The 17,052-nt window shown below is 36.5% G+C and overlaps 1 protein-coding gene across 1 annotated transcript in view; it reads left to right on the plus strand.

Moving 5' to 3' along the window:
* DIAPH1 (diaphanous related formin 1) overlaps positions 1-17,052 on the plus strand; it is a 132,146-nt gene that overhangs the window by 94,609 nt on the left and 20,485 nt on the right. Inside the window, exons 21-23 of the mRNA XM_032219904.1 lie at positions 7,693-7,932; positions 8,028-8,157; positions 14,399-14,523. Coding sequence (XP_032075795.1) covers positions 7,693-7,932; positions 8,028-8,157; positions 14,399-14,523 — 495 coding nt within the window. The remainder of the gene's footprint in view (positions 1-7,692; positions 7,933-8,027; positions 8,158-14,398; positions 14,524-17,052) is intronic.

Raw genomic sequence — 17,052 nt, forward strand, 5'->3', positions numbered from 1 at the left:
CTTCACATGTTCATCTATGGTTTCACTAAAGATAAGAATATCATCCAAATAGATGAGGACCCCCTTTATATAGGTGTGCATGTAGCTCCTCGTTGATAAGTTGATGAAGACAGCAGTGGCCCCTTGTAATCCAAACAGCATTACTTTAAATTGGAAGCTAGTGGGCAGTTAAAAATGGTTTTCCATTCGTCTCCTCCTCCTCTTTTTTTGAAAAGTTTTTTATTGTTTTAATTAAACAAAAAACACACAAAAAAGAATAACCCTTTGTTACATCTTGTAGAAACCGTGTTGATTGGTTACAAATACATTTAGTGCATTTCTTTCACAATCATTACATATACTTCATTCATATTGAATTGTACATTAAATCAAAAATCTTTATATATTTTACTATCAATGTACCACAATTCTCATTTAACTACAATTATTTAAACGTGCTTTTATCTGAAATCATTTGTATTTAAAGACACAATCACCTACTGGCATTCATTCGCAATTTCAGTAAACCTCCAATAATATTACACTTTTATAACATATTCTGAAATAAAATCAATTAATAAGATATGTAAGCATTTCCCCCCCCTTGCCCCCCAACTCACTGTTTAAAGCTTATATCTAATTTACTTTTACCAATACAACACATGTATATATCATTAAACATTATCCATTAACATTTCCTTATTATTGTAGTTAACTAAAAATTACTTACTATTTATTATTATTTACTCATAATCTCGTTGTCCTTGAATTGTTATTAAAATTAGCTTGTCTTTGGTTGCCAGGCTTATTTCTGAAAAGGTTTCTCTTAACTCCATCATTATCACCCTTTTATTTTTCTCCTGTATCTTGAAATCTGGGATAAAGCTCCAAATTGTCAAATTCACTTTTCCATCTTCCCTTCTTTCCACTTTCACCCATATTTGCTCCATTAAAAAGTTCATCTATTGTCTTGTTTTTATCTTCTATATTTTCATTCTCTTCTTTAATTTTGGGGCTCCAACCTCATCATCTTTTGCTGTGAGAAGCAATAGTCTATCCAACTTCTTCTCAAATCTCCCAAATTCTTCCAAAATATTTTGAATTCCAGCCAGGATATTTCAAAATTTTAAGGTTTCCTCATGTGCATATTGATCCATTTTTCAAAAAAAAAGGAGATAAAAAGGAGTCTGATAGCCACTGCCACTCTAACTTTCCAAGCCTTGTGTGTGTGTGTGTGTGTGTGTGTGTGTGTGTGTGTGTGTATGTGTGTGTGTGTGTATATATCTTTTGTACTCTTCAAAAGAGAAGAGTTCTATCTTTTTCTTTCCTTTTCCTTCCCTTGCCAAAATATTTTCCAAAAGCACCTGCAAAAAGCAATTCATGCCCTTGGCTCTTTATCAGGTTTTGTAAGCAAGTTGCAAACCCTTCAGTTACAAAGTCAATAAGATCAAAGAGGAATGAACAAAGCATACATTGTTTCAAAAAAAGTACACCAGACTCTGACTTCTGAGTGGCAGATTCCACATTTTCATACTTGTCTCAAGCTTATGGAAAACAAAGATCTTTGATTGTCTTTGGTGGAATTTAATAACAAAAGGTAGGAAGAATTTGTTAAAATAAAAAAGAGTGTTTTAAATCAAGCCAAAAAATAAGGTGACAAAAAATAGAGGGGAAAAAAATCAATCCATTCACTTCAAGCGGAGAAACAGGAAACATTACGTTACGGTCACTTCAATCCACAAAATGTCATTACAAGAAAAAACAAGAACTTAAATTCGCCACTTTAGTCTTTTACTTAAAGGACTAATTTATCTTTTTTTAAAAAAGTTTCTTTGGGCAATCTTTCTCAAAATAGAAAAAAAAAAACCTCACCCGATGGACTCACTCTCACTTCCTTCCTTCCAGAGCCGTCTCTGACTTCGTCACCCTTGGGGCTGCTTGTTTGCCGCCGGCTTGAAGCGCTTCCCTTGTGTCAATCAGGGACTTTGCGATGTCCCTGAGACCAGCAAGGCTTTGTCTTTCTGTTCACCGTCTCTACGGGACGGTTTAGACGCAACTGGACCGTCCAGTCACAAAAATGTCAACGGCGGTCTCGGACTATCGAGACTGCACGTTGTGTTGTCGTGACGTTGGCTCCTCCTCTCCATTCGTCTCCTCCTCTGATCCGCACCCAGTAATACGCCTCCCGCAGGTTTAGCTTGGTGGATACCTTCCCTTTGGCCAGGTGGGACAGCATGTCCTTCATTAGTGGCAGTGGGTAGGTGTTTTACACATACACCACATTTATTCCTCTAAAATCAACGAAGAGCCTCATTGACCCATCTTTCTTCTCTTTAAATAGGATTGGGGCGGCCAACCTAGTGTTTGCTGGTTATATGAACCCCCGGGCTAGGTTAGCATGGATATATTCCCTTAATTCTTTTATCTCTTTTAGGAGTCATGGAATACAGCTTTGGTTTTGGTAGTTTAATCCCCGGCATGAATTCATCTGCACATTCAGGGAGGAGGGGGTGTTGAACATTGCATTCCTCTTCACTAAGTCTTGTTATTCTCTTGGGATTTGGGGAGTCCCTGGGAGTGGCTCTGGTGTTGTGGCAGCTTTCTCTTCTCTGTTAGTGTCACTCAGCCGCTGAAGGCTTCTCTCTCTGTTAAGATTGGGGAAGCGCTAGACTTACTGCTTACCTTAATTTTTGGTAGCCCCCTTCCCAGGTAATCATTGGGCTCCATTTGTCTAGCCAAACCAGTCCCAGTATGACGGACTCTGTCATTTTTGGCACCACTACGAACTGAATCAGCTCACAATAGCGTCCTAACTCTAGTTTCATGGGTTTTGGTGACGAACATAGCTGGACTTCCCCCATTAGTGACCCATTGACCTGCTCGAATCGTATAGGGCTTACAGGGGTTTTGTCTTGATGTCCAGCTTAGTGACTGAAAATCACTAAAATCACTAGTCACATGGTCCAATCAGCACATAGTCCAGTTGCTAGGTGACTTCAATCTCCATCTTCCAAACACCTGTATGAACGTCCTTGATTCCCAGGGGAAAGAATTTTATTTTGGCTACAACACCCCAGTTATCTCTACATCCCCCTCCTTGCCCTTTAGCTCCAGGCTGCGTCAGCCCTGAAGCAATGTGCGTAGAAACCTTAGAGGAAAGTTACAGAAAAGAAAATGGCCACAGTTAGGCCAGCTTCAGGGTTGACAGGTAGACTACTGCAGAGCAAAATGAAATGATTTAGAAACTACCGTAGTTTCTACTGGTGCAGCCAAAAAATTCATTTTTTGTTTTTGAAATTATTATCATACAGCTGCATAATTCAGTGTATAACCAAAGAACTTTTTCACAAATAATAAATCAAATCTCAAATTCCAAGCCACCTATAATGCACACAATAATATGTTTAGTATTGTATTCCTCCTTTACCTTCCTTACTTTCAGTATTATTTCTATCTTTTAGGGTGTTAGATATCTCATCCAATTTTGTGCCAAGTACAATTTGTTACAATAAAAATGGTGAAGAGTGCAGAGGCCAGGACTGAATCTTGTGGTGTCCCATTCGATACGTACTCCAGCTTGAGGAAGAAGCATTGATGAGCATTCTTTGAGTACAGTTTTCAGATCAGCTCTATTTCTGCTTAATTGTCATGACATCCAGCTCACCAAATATAAGATTTAAGGTTAGTCTAGTAAGTCTTGTTCTTGATGAATTCACGCTGACTTCTAGTGATCACAATATTGTTTTCAAGATGGTTACAGATTACTTCATGACTTGCTCTAAAAACCTCCCAGCTATTGATGTGGATACTGGTGTGGATTTCTTTAGATTCTCTCTTTATCTCTATATAGATTGGTCTAATATTTGCCTTTATCCTGTCATCTGGCACTTCATCAGTTATCCTGAATTTCTCAAATAATATACAAAGATTAAGCTGGTCTGTGCCCTAGATTAAAACATTAAAAGTGAATATTACTCCCTGACAATTTTTTTTATCAATTGCAGGCTTTAATCCTGCCTCTTAATTCTGCCTTGAGGAACACATATCCTCTTATTGGAAAAAAGTAAAGCAAATGTTCTTTCACAAATGAAGGCAAATGTTCTTTGTTTCCCATTAGCATTTTGCCATTCCTTGAAAGCTGATGTACAATTTTTTTTTTTCATTTTAAACCTATGTGAGGAAGCATTTTATTGTCTATTGCATGCTTTGGCAAACTCAAATCATTCTGAATTTTATTTTTTATGATTGCACGTCTATAATTCCAAACTACCTGTATTTCTTCTTTGATAACCTATCTTGATTTTTGCTCTTTATTCATGCCATTTTTATTTTAGATTTTCTCTTACGTTTTTTGTGCTTTTATATTGACACCCTCTGCTTTCTCCTCTTCCTCTAGATTGTTTGCCATTGTTGTTTTATTGTATTTTCCTAAATTCCTACCACGTATTGTCCACTTTTGAATTCTACTTATAATTTATCTCCAGTGATTAAAATCCATTTTCTTGGGACTTGGATTTAATCTCCCTTCAAATCAGTATCTCCAGTATTACATGGTCACTTCTAGCGAGCATTCATTCTCCTTCCATTTTCTTAATTAAATCATCTTGGTTGGTTATCATTGATTTAAGGATAGCTGATCACTTGTATATTGCTTCATTCTTTGAAGAAGCAAATTATCACCAAGAGAAGTCAGGAATTTCCTAAAAAGACTACGTGTGACACATTTCTGAAAGCATCATCATCTTTTGGATGGCAGTATTAGATACCAATTATAGTGTTTCTTTTATTTATGCCTCCTCTTATTTTAACCCTGATTTCCTCAATAATCTTGCTGAGTTTATTTATTTTAGGATTCTGAATCAGCAGTAGATACTTCTAATGCTATAGTGCAAATTCTCTTCCTTTTGTATGTGTGCATTGTATGCATTTTTAACCATCTCAATCCTTTTTATTATTAGTTTATAATATAAAATACAAGAGAAAATAATAGGAAAAATAGGGGAGGGAAATAGGAAGAGAAAAATGTAGAGAAGGTAAAAAGAAAAAAGGCATAAGAAATATTCTACTACAACTTTTTACTTTTACATAGTAGTATAAACTAGCCATTTCTATAACAGATCTATCTAATCAATAAAACCCAAAATCAAAGTTTCATTTTTTTCAACCTCAAGCACAAAGTCCAGAAGCAGTTTTCAAGTAAAAAACAGAAATACTTGTGTGAACATTGTTCAGTTTTTATATTCCTTTTTTGTTAATAATTTTATTGAAGTTTTTAATAAACAGAGAAAAAAATAATAGAAACTAAGCTAGAAAAAATATCCAGAAGGTGCAGGGGGGGAGGGGGGTATGTTAAAAAAGAAAGAAAGAAAAAGGCAACATAGGCGGAAGAGGTAGCATCTGGCCTTTATCATACCAAGCATAAGCTAATATATTTTCACTCTTTTTAAAGTTACAAATAAGAAAACCCTTCTCCCCAGAAGCTAATTTTTATGGATACACAATCCAGAAACCATCTTTTCAATCCTAGTTTAATAAAAGGTCCATTAGGAATTACCAGAAATATCCCTGATCATCAGTTTTGACCTTTAAATCATTATGGTATCACAGGATTGGACCTTTCATCACTTGTTGGTGTTTGAAAGGAGTCTTCAGAGCTTTCACCAGCCAACTTGTAAATCCCATATAGAAGTATCATCCAGAATTTCTTTCTGCATGTCCTGTTCTTCGCATAGTAGTATTGTCTAGAATTTCTTGTTGCAGCTGATCAGATCTTTTTTTAATTTGTCTTTTATATTTCCATTTTGCTAATCATAATTTTGTCTTCAACCTATAATGTCCAAGATTAATGTGTTTAATTTTTCTCATCATCTTCTAAAAGTTTGTCTATTGAAATCTGTATCCTTTCTATTATTAATATTTCAGTCTTAAGATAAGAAAAAATTATAGCCAGCTTAACCATTTAAACTTGTTTCTGTCTGGTCCTTTAGTTCTCTTGAGTGTCCTTTGCCAACCTTCATCAAGCCTTAGTTATTAATTATGGGATTAGAAGTAGTCCTCACCACTGCAATTGAACCCAAAATTTCTGTTGCTAAATGAGACATTTGTTAAGTGAATTTTGCCCCATTTTACAACCTTTCTTGCCACAGTTGTTAAGTGAATCACTGAAATTAATACACTTGTTAAATGAATCTGGCTTCCCCATTGACTGCTTGTCAGAAGGTTCCAAAAACTGATCACATAACTCCAGGACACTGTAACCGTCATAAATATGAGTCAGTTGTCAAGTGTCTAAATTTTGATCACCTGACTATGGGGATGCTGCAATGGTCGAAGGATGAAAAATGGTCATAAGTCACTTTTTTCAGGTCTGTTGTAACTTTGAATAGTCAATAAATGAACTGCTGTGAGTCAAGGTCTACCTGTAGTTGCATTTCAGTTGTTTCCCATAAGTACATTATTTAATTATATATTTGGTTTTCAAATCTTACAGCAAAAATAAGATTTCTCTCCCAAAGCATTTAAAATGTTCTTAAATCAAAATATTTTATTTTATTTTGCCAGTTATATATTACTTTAAATTCTTGTTCAAAATTTCTTAAATTCAAAAAAGATAAAACTCCCCAGATGTCAAGTTAAGCTTGCAATTTTGAAGATCTCTACTATCAATAAAGTGGTTAAATTGAATATTTCTAAATGTGATTAGAAAATGGGTTTGGATAGTTTGCTAACCTTATGAAAGAGCACAAAGCAAAGATTTTACTGAAGAGCAAAGAGCAAAGATGTCTCTTTTGGCTCCTCGTGCTTCATGAAAGTTTTATTATCTTCTCATAAGATGCCATTCAGAGCAGTTGTGGATGATCTCCCATTCTTTCCTTCACTGGAGTGGTTTGAAAGACCAGCCTATTCGCAGATCTTTTATTTTTCATAGTGGTTACCATCTGCACTCATTCTTGTATTCCAGTCATGGGAGCTGTCCCACAATATTTCCCTAATGTCCATTTTTGTTTATATCTGGTAGGAGTTCAATTCCTCTTATTCCTTTTCCCATACTCTAGTATAAAACACAATAAGATTTTATCTGAGTCAGTCAAGGCCTTCCCAATCATCCAAATGCTATTTTTTTCCTATTCTGAATAATATTAAACATATTATATATCAATTATATCAATTTGAATTGTATCAAATTCATTGAGTAAATACTGCAAATTTTCTCAGATTAGGTTCTTAGACTTTTAGTTGCTGTGGATTTGGGAGAGGAAACAATAGAGTGTTTTTGTCTATCTTCTACATTCTCTTTGCAAATATAACAACAAATTGATGCTTCCCATTCTTACCCATTCCGTTCTCTTTTAATTACAACTGGGAAAAGCTATGTATTTGTTTCTATATATAGGTTTTACTAAGGCTGTTAGATCTCAATGGCAAAATCAGGGCAATGACTAGATGGCAAAAAAAAAGGTTTTCTCTAGATTTTGCTGCTATCTAGCCATTTTTGTACCTACAGGATTTGCAAATTCCTTTAAGCCATCTAATATTTCTTGGACATGTTTTTCAACTTCATGTTGCTTACATTGCTACATTGTAATCAATGAATTCATCTTTGGTAAACTATATTTATGTGGGTCTTCTCTTGCTCAGATCTCCTATGTTCCTTCTCTTAAGCTGATGTCCCCATTCTTTTCTCTTTGTAACAGTATGTCTTTTTCTACATAGATTAGTTCAGTTTCCCGTCTGCTATCAAGACTCAATGCTATACTCTTCAAGATACAGTTTAATGAACAGGTAGAAAACATAAAGCCAGATATTGTTGCTGTTACAGCAGCCTGTGAGGAACTTCGCAATAGTGAGAACTTCGGCAGTCTTCTCTCCATTATCCTCCTTGTGGGCAACTACATGAATTCTGGCTCCATGAATGCTGGTGCTTTTGGATTCAACATTAGTTTTATTTGCAAGGTAAAAATATGAGGAGAAAAACCTGGGGAGGAATAAAATAATAATAAGCATCTTCTTGTGCATTGTTCACCAGTAGTCTTGTTCATATCTTTTAGCTTCGTGACACAAAGTCAACTGATCAGAAGATGACCTTACTTCACTTCTTGGCAGAAACATGTGAACTGCAATATCCAGATGTCCTGAATTTTCCTGATGATCTCAACCATGTGGAGAAAGCTTGTCAAGGTACTGTTTGGCATGTGTATGTGTTTTAAGATTGCAACCAACACCTTTTCTTTGTGGTCAACATATAAGTATTTTGTTTGGAATACTGTTCAGAATACTATTTGAAATTCTGTCACGTGCTCTTAATGATGAATCAAAGTATTTTCAACTCTCCCCAATTCTTGCTTCTTCATAGTTTCTCATAAACATGACAAAAATGTGCTAAATTAAATTGAAAATAACAGAATAACAGAAGGGATGTTGCAGGTCTTGCAAAAGAACCCACAACTTCTGGAGGCTGTTCCATTGGTTAACCGTTCTCACTGTCAGGAAATTTCTCATTAATTACAGGTTGGTCCACTCCTTGATTAGTTTCCAGTCATTGTTTCTTCTGTCTTCAAATACTTTGAAGAATAGGTGACTCGTTCTTCTTTGTGGCAATTTTTCAAATATTGGAACACTGCTATCATATCATCATTAGTCCTTTTCATTTAAACATATCCAGTTCCTGGAACTGTTCTTCAGATGTTTTAGCCTCCAGTCCCCTAATCATTTTTGTTGCTCCTCTGCACTCATTCCGGAGTCTCAACATCTTTTTTTACATCATGGTGACCAGAAATTGATTGATGTTACCAAAGGAGCATAAAGCTACTTTATCACTTCTTGTGATCATGATACTACCTTTCTGTTAATGAAGCCTCGGACTACTTTGGCTTTTGGGGTGACTTCAGCACACTGCTGGCTCATATTTAAATGGTCGTCCTATAGTTCTAGGTCTCTCTTGCAGTTACTGCTATTGATATAGGTACCACCTATTCTATACCTGTGCTTTTAGTTTTTCTTGCCTAAGTGTAAAACCTTGTTTTTCTCACCATTAAATTTCAGTTTGTTAGATACTGCCCAGTGTTCAAATCTGTCTAGATCCATCTGGATCTTGAGCCTGTCTTCTAAAGTGTTGTCTATTCTTCCCAGCTTTATGTTGTCTGCAAATTTGATGAGTTCCTGTTTTATCTCCTCATCTAAATTGTTTATGAAAATGTTAAAGAGTATTGGATCTAAGACCGAATCTGGGATACCACACTGCATATTTCCATACATGTAGATGTAGTTTCATTATGGACTACATATTGAGTGATATTTCTTAGCCACTTATAAATCCATCTGATGGTGATGCTGTCTATCTCACATATTTCTATCTTATCAAGAATTAGGTTGTAGTCTATTTTGTCAAGTGCCTTACTGAAGTCCAAGTATACTATGTCCACAGCATTTTGCTGGTCCACTAATTTAGTGACTGACTGGTGTGTAGTTTCTGTAGTCTGTAGGTATTGTCCTACCATCTTCTTGTCTATTTTAATTTATATTCCTAAACTGTCTTTGATGGTTCTACTTTTGTTAGGTTGAGCTATTTTTTTTTCTTTTGTGTAAAGACAGAGAATGAATTAAGCAGCTCTATTTCCCCCTCTGCTGTCCATCACTTCCTTGCCACTTCGTCTCCCATTAGTAGATTATTGTTTCCTTGACTTTTTTTTTAACATATTGAAAGAAAGTTTTATTGTTATTTTTGACAATTATTGCAAGTCTTAGTTCATTCTAAGCCTTAAGTTTCCTGACTGCAAGTTTGGGCTACTTGTTGGTACTCTGCCTTAGTTTTTATGCCATTTTTTATAAACCTTTTTGTCTTTCAGTTTATAAGATAATTCTTTATGCAACCATTCTGGTTTCTTCTTGGATCTTCTTATTTTTCTTTTTCAGTGGTATTGGGCTGTACTGGAATTTATAATCAATTTTTTCAGAGTTTCCCAAGCTCCTTGAGTTGTTTTCCTCTTTAAGGAATCTTTCCCAACCTCTCTGTTTGTTGAAATCAGTTAATTTAAGCTCTAAGGCAATAGTTTGATTTGTTCTATTGCTTGCGTCTGCATTATATTGAATTCTAATCTGACACGGTCACATTTCCCCAAATTTTGAAATCTTTGAATTATGAATAATGAAGTTAGTGTATCAATGCAATGGCACCCCTTTTAGATCAATAAACACGTATCTAGAATCTAAGAATCCAAGATTTCAGAGACTGATATATTGATAGACTTTATTAACACTTTGGGAAGATAGACTCTTCAGCAGGTTCTTGATAGACTTTAGCATTGGGCCCTATCCAACAATGTAATCCATTGGTGAGAAAATTAAGCACCTGCATTTAGGCAAGAAAAATCAAATTGTATAGAATAGATGGTACCTGGTTCATAGCAATTGTGAGAGGGATCTAGCTGTCCTAGTAGATCTAGTGAATCAGTTAGCATGGTGCTACAGCTGCCAATGCGGTGTTAGGCTGCATCAACAGAGAGATAGCATCAAGATCACAAGAAGTGATAGTGCTGCTTTATACTGCATTAGTGAGACCACACTTGGAATAGTGCATCAAGATCTGGGCAACATTATACAAAAAAAATGCTAGAAAGAGTGCAGAAAAGAGCAACAAATGATAAGGGTTCTAGAGGCTAAACCATACAATGAACAATTAAGATAACTTAATATGTATGCCTAGCCTAATGAAAAGAAGGATTAGGAGAGACATGATAGTTGTCTTCCAGTACTTGAGGGGCTGTAACATAGAAGAGAGAGTTGACTTATTCTCCAAAGCACCACAGGGCAGGACAAGAAGTAATGGGTGGAAGCTCATTAAAGAGAGATCCAACATGGAACCAGGAAGAAATTTCCTGACAGTGAAATCAATTAATCAATGCCTCCTGATTTTTTTGATGCTCCATCTTTAGAGGTTTTCAAGAATAAGTTGGACAGCCATTTGTCTGGGATGGTATAAGGTCTCCTGCCTTGGGCCGCGGGTGGGGGTGGGGAGGCTTGAACTAGAAGTCCTCCAAGATCCCTTCTAGCCCTATGATTCTATGATTCTACACCTTGTAGAATCATAATGATAATAAATATGATTTATTATCTATTATGATGTACTACTTGTTTATATGTACAATGTGAGCTTATGCAACAGACAAATTCCTTGTGTGTCTAACCACACTTGGCCAATAAAGAATTCTGTTCTGTTCTATTTTCTCTCTCTTAAAATAATATTGCTGATTGTCTCCGCCTGCTGTGACTCAGGTTATCTAGGCATATGCAGGCTTCAATAAAGTCCTTTATTGTTTTGCTATCCCACAACAAATGGCCCTACAATGTAGGGGTGGGTTGCTGCCGGCATTACTGCCAGTTCGGTGTGTGTGCAATTTTGCGTGTGCGCGCTTTGCTTGCGCAAATTTGCTCATAAATAGGTTTGCGCATGCACAGAACATTAAAAAATGGGAAAAAAACATGCAACACTGACAGAGGAACCGGTTCAGAAGCGTGGAAGGCCTCGGTCACTGCTGGTTCCAACGACCCAGGCTGGCAAACCACTACCAGTTCAACCGAACTGGTCCGAACCGGTAGGAACCCACCTCTGCTACAACAGCCAGTAAAGCTCTACTACAAACTTTCTGGAAGACAGCCACCCACAATCAGTGCAACACAGTCTCATAAACTAAAGCCAAAAATACATAAGTCATAAAGAAGGTTCAAGGTCCAAAAGGCAAGGTCCAGAGTCCATAGGGCAGAAACATAATCCAAAGCAGAGTTTGCAAAGTTGAGGAAGTATGTGTCAAAGCATAACTATTGTTCCCGATGAAGACACCCTCCCCCTGGCCTCTGATTAAATCATTTCCAGCCAGGTGTTCCTTGTGAAGAGGGCTGGAGTTGCCAGCAGCCTTGCAGACCTTCTTTGAGCTTCCCTCTGTCCCACTCTCTGCACCCTCAGATCAAGTTGGGGAGGTAGCAGTTCCCATTCAAAGGGAATCTGCTGCCTCTCATCACCACTGCCTGTCTGCAGCCGATCTTCCCAGTTCTAAATCCAAGTGCTTGAGCCACATGATGGAATGAGCTCCCATCAGTTTGTCCTAGCTCCTGCTCTCCCAAAGTTTTGAAGGCATGCAAATACAAATAGATAAGTAGATACCACTTCAATGGGAAAATAATAGGGACATAAAGGAGCCCTCTCGGGCATCCTCTGGGCAATGGTAATGTTACCAGCTAATCCTTTCAATCTGGAAGTGCCTTAGTAGGTGTTCCTGACACAATGTAACAATATGTTCAAATAATTGCAGCTGTATAAGTCAAAGAATACAATAAACTCCTAAAGTCAAAGAAAAAAATTGTGCCATAATGCTAAGAAGACCCTTAGTCACAACTCCTTCACTTCTTCAACTGGGCAAGTACATCCCAGATCAGTTTCAGCCTTTTTCCTTTTTGAGGTGTGGGGAAAGCAAATGATATACATTAAATAGATTTGGGGAGTACAGATGTGCATTATTTTTAGATGATACTTGTAGTGTCAGCTTAGGTCAGAATCATATACTTAGGTTAGAATCATATACTTTGATGAAAATAGAATCTTAGCTTCTGCTTTCTTCATATGCTAATATAGAATGAGCAGGAGTAAAACCTTCTTTGCAGGATTGCAGGGTATTAAATTGTTCTATTTTGTTATCCTTCCTGTTTCCATTTTTGTTTTCTTTCCGGAAAGAAATGTTAGATCTATGTTTGGATAGTGTCTGTCATAGCAGGAAGTGCAGAGAGGAAAATATAAAAATGATAGCTGCAGTTGTTTGTTATGGTCAGTAATTTGTAATTGGACTATGATGAAGAGAAATTATGTTTGGTCTGTTTACTTATAATCTACTTTTCCTGCAAGTATCCCACCTGATCCAGATGTTGTCTGACCACCTAGTGACCAGCCCAATGAAATAAGATTATTCCTAAATCTCAGTCATGTTGTATTATATTGAGAGCAATATACTGTATGCCATAAAGCTGTAGTACAGATGACAATGCTTGTGTTATTTCTCACAAACTTAGATATTTTTAGCCAAATCAGTTTTTATCTCTTTTTCATTTTTTACCTGTTTACAATATATACAGGCTTGTAACTAGGATTATAGGTATGTTTTTTTAGTGTCTTGAGTGCTCTGAAAATATAAACATATTTTTTTTAGCTTTGGAATGATCAATGCTAATTATTGAAAAAATGCAGTCTATGTAGAATTATATAACTTCCTGTCATATATGCGCTTGCCTTTAATTTTAGGCCTTTTCCTTTGCTGATAAAATCCATCTCTTTATTATACTTTGGCACCTACAAACACTGCTCTTAATCCATTAGTCTCATAAAGCCTACTTTTTTGGCATTCCTGAGCATATATATTAATGGGACAGTACTTTTGAATATGCAGTTCTTCAAATCTCCTAGCTAATCAATGTGGATGATGCATTCTAGTTCTGAAATCTCAATTCTGTGAATTCATATTTGTTCTTCCGGTTACACAAAGAAGTCTGCATGGTTTGCTATAGAGTAGGTTGAAAAGAAAGGACTACATTCACTGTCTTTGTTGCACTGCAACCTGACTCCTGCCTTTGCTGCCAGGCTTTCTCATCTTTGCTGCTACAACAACCGACTGATTAAGCCTCTTCAGTAAATCAGCAGATTGCTGATACTATGTATTGCCCATGCCTCGGATTGTGATTTTTATAATGCATACAAATAATGTATCTGGGATTTATTTATTTAATTAATTTATATGCTGCTTATTTCACTATTCAAAGTGACTGATTTAAAGATCTCTTGTCATTTCAAAAAAGAAATTTTCACTCCCTACACTCTTATCATCCCGTCCTTTATTTTTGTTTATTATTAAATGTGTATGTTGCTTAACTTCTAATGACTTTAAAATTTGCCCTTGGAAAGCCATGAATTCAATACTATTACTTCCTAACCGAGTAGTTGAGCAGTTTTGAGTCAAAAAGCACTTTTGAAAATCTTAAATTTTCCCTGCAGCACAATATCCTGCACATTCCATTCCATAAAATAATTTTTAATTGGAAATAAGACAAGTTAGAAATACATACTCTCTATTACTCCATTTTACATCAGATTTGAGTTTTATACCAAGTTAGAGCATAACCCTACTTTTTTCTTACTACTGTAAGTTTTTTTTTAGTTTTTCTAAGTTTTCTTTCCTATTCAACTTGAACACAAGTAGAAACTGTCCCATGAAGTAATATTAATCAAACTAACCCTTCTCATTTAAGGGAAGTGGGTAGTCCAAAGAATATATTTGCATAGCTTCCTAGAGAATGTGACTACAATAAATAAAAACTATTATTTTAGTTGATGTTAATTATTTCTGCAATTCTACTATATTGTCTCTTTTTCTTCCCCAAGTTTCTGCTGAAATTTTGCGGAAAAATCTGGACCAGATGAACAAACAGATTTCAGATCTACAGCATGACGTTAACAATTTTCCCAGTAAAACAGAAGAGAAGGACAAATTTGTGGAGAAAATGACCATATCCTTCAAAAAATGTGCACTGAGAAATGTTGAAAATAACCTATGAAAGAAAGAATCTTATTTATGATACTGAGGGATAAAACCACTGGTTTCAGAATGAGGAAAACACTGAGCAGACTGCTCAGCAGTGGGATGATTGCAAAGATCAGCTGTTAGAAAGACCAAATTATCTAAAGCTATCAGTACAGGTACTTGTTGATGCAAGTATTACCAAACATTGAATAACGAATTCTCATTCTTGTATAATTTTTTCTGGGAATCCCTAGTTTTCATTATAAAGCAAATTTTATATTTTAAGATTCTTAAAGTGGCATTTATATATCACTGTTTATTGACATACTTTCGTAGTATTAGAAAGATACACTGTACCAAAAGAGTTGTTTAATTTTTCACAAGATGACAGTAATAGAGACCCTTAGCAAGTGACATATACCCTGTTTCCCCGAAAATACTTATCCTGAAAATAAGCCCTAGCATATTTTATGCATGCACCTAATATAAGCCCTACCCCTCAAATAAGTCCTACTTAAGAGCCTGCGCAGACGACAACCTGCCCATTCTGTCTGGTTGCTTGCGGTGTTGTGTCCACAAGGCGAGCCAGGGTGTTAGTGGAGCTGCCCACACGTCCTACACTGGCTTACCTTAGGGCACTCACAGCCAGGCTCTCTATGCCCTGACACCTGCCTCACATGTACAGCAGCAGCAACCATGTGCAGCAGGAGCCCATGTGGTCTCCAGCCCACGTCTGCTGGTTTGTGGAGGAGGCTGAGTGGTGTGCCGCAAGGTGAGGCAGGTATCGGGGTGTGGATAGCCTGGCTGCAGGGGCCGTGAAGTAAGCTGGTGCAGAGCACGTGGTGTAGCTCACCCGTGCCTTGAAGCAGTTGCACTGGCGTGCCATTAGGACTCCTCCCCTGTTGCAAACAAGCAGAAGTGGGCCTCCTGTATGTGGGGGGGGGGCGGGAAATAAGAACCCACCCACCCCCCAAAAAATAAGCCATAGTGCTTAGTTTGGAGCCGAAAAGAAAATTAAAACCCATTCTTCGGGGGAACATGGGTAGTTATTGATACGGTGTCTTGCTTTGAGTAGTCTCCCATTCAAACAGTTGAAAGCAGAAAGTGTAAACTCCTTCCTGGTGTCTCTTTGGGTGATTTGCAGGCAATAGAACCAAGTATGAATAAATAAAGCTTATTTGCCATAGTCTATACACCTGCATAATGTATTCTTCCAAAATATTCCATAGCTGAATTCACAGAAATCCTGACTCCTAGATATATCCATGTAGCATGAACATTTAGTTTATCATTCTATGGTTAATTGATACTAGGCAAAATGGTACAAATTATATCCTGAAACACCATAATTAAATCCTCACTTGAGATTTTGAGTAATTTTAACATGATAATATATAAATAACTTGATCTCTGGATACCATTTCTCTTTGATTGTTTACAAAAAAATTGTTTTTGGTTGTGGTCTTGGAGTGGCAAGCATCTTTCCCTCTAGGTTTAGGTATCTTGGTAATCATGGAACAAAATGATATTGTGATTAGAAACTACTCTTTTATAGAAGGTTAATATCTGTTTCTCATTTCAGCAGGGCATTGTTTTTTGACCATTCTCCCAACAGTGAAAGAGAATTTGCTCACTTTTTAATTTTGGAAGTAATTTCTTCTAAAGGAAAAAAACTGCCATGGTAAAATTTTTCAGTAAGCTAATATTGTCTTGCCTCTCATATGTGTCTTCCATCTAAGTCATTTTCACAAGAACAACTTCTACAAAATTTGCTGAGAGATGTTTATTACATTTCTAAGATGCATCTTTAGAAAGCCCTAGAAAAGGTTGGAACATCTTTTATTGAGAACTTCTTGGCCAACCTCCTAGATAATTTTGCTATACTCCAATGTGAGTGATACATATAGATGAATGAAGTTGATGAATAACAATAGATTGCTTGCCTGTGATTGGTTTGCTTGTTTATTTTGAGTGGTTATTGGATTTTACACAATATGCCCATCTTTCTTTGCTGCAAGTACTGCAGATTGAAGGGGGGCTGGAATTCCTACTAAAAATTCAATTATTGAATGTTGTAGTATAATGGTTTGAAGAGGCACAGGCCTAGACATTAATACACAGATAATTATTTTTCTGAATGAATAAATGCTGAGAGAAGGATAACTAGATATAGATAACTTATAATAGAGAATTCTTCTAAGTTCCCGTTTCCCACCCCACCCCCAAGCATTTTTCAATTCAGGATGCCATTACTTCCTGATGCAAGTAGCAATTAAGGTGGTGGACCTCTTGAAAATGGTTTTAGAAAATGCTTTGGACAGCACAGCAGCATACCATCTTCATTTATATATTACAGCCCTTGCCAGGGAGATTCAAAAAGGACTCCGGGGAAAAAAAAGCCATTAAAACCAATAGAGAGGATTCTCTTTATTGTAATCTTGAACATATGAATTAATGGTGTTATTATCACCAGGTGTATAGGGGATCATGCCTTTAGAAATGAACTCCTTTTGAT

The sequence above is a fragment of the Thamnophis elegans genome, chromosome 6 (genome assembly GCF_009769535.1).
Source record: "Thamnophis elegans isolate rThaEle1 chromosome 6, rThaEle1.pri, whole genome shotgun sequence".
NCBI lineage: Eukaryota > Metazoa > Chordata > Lepidosauria > Squamata > Colubridae > Thamnophis > Thamnophis elegans.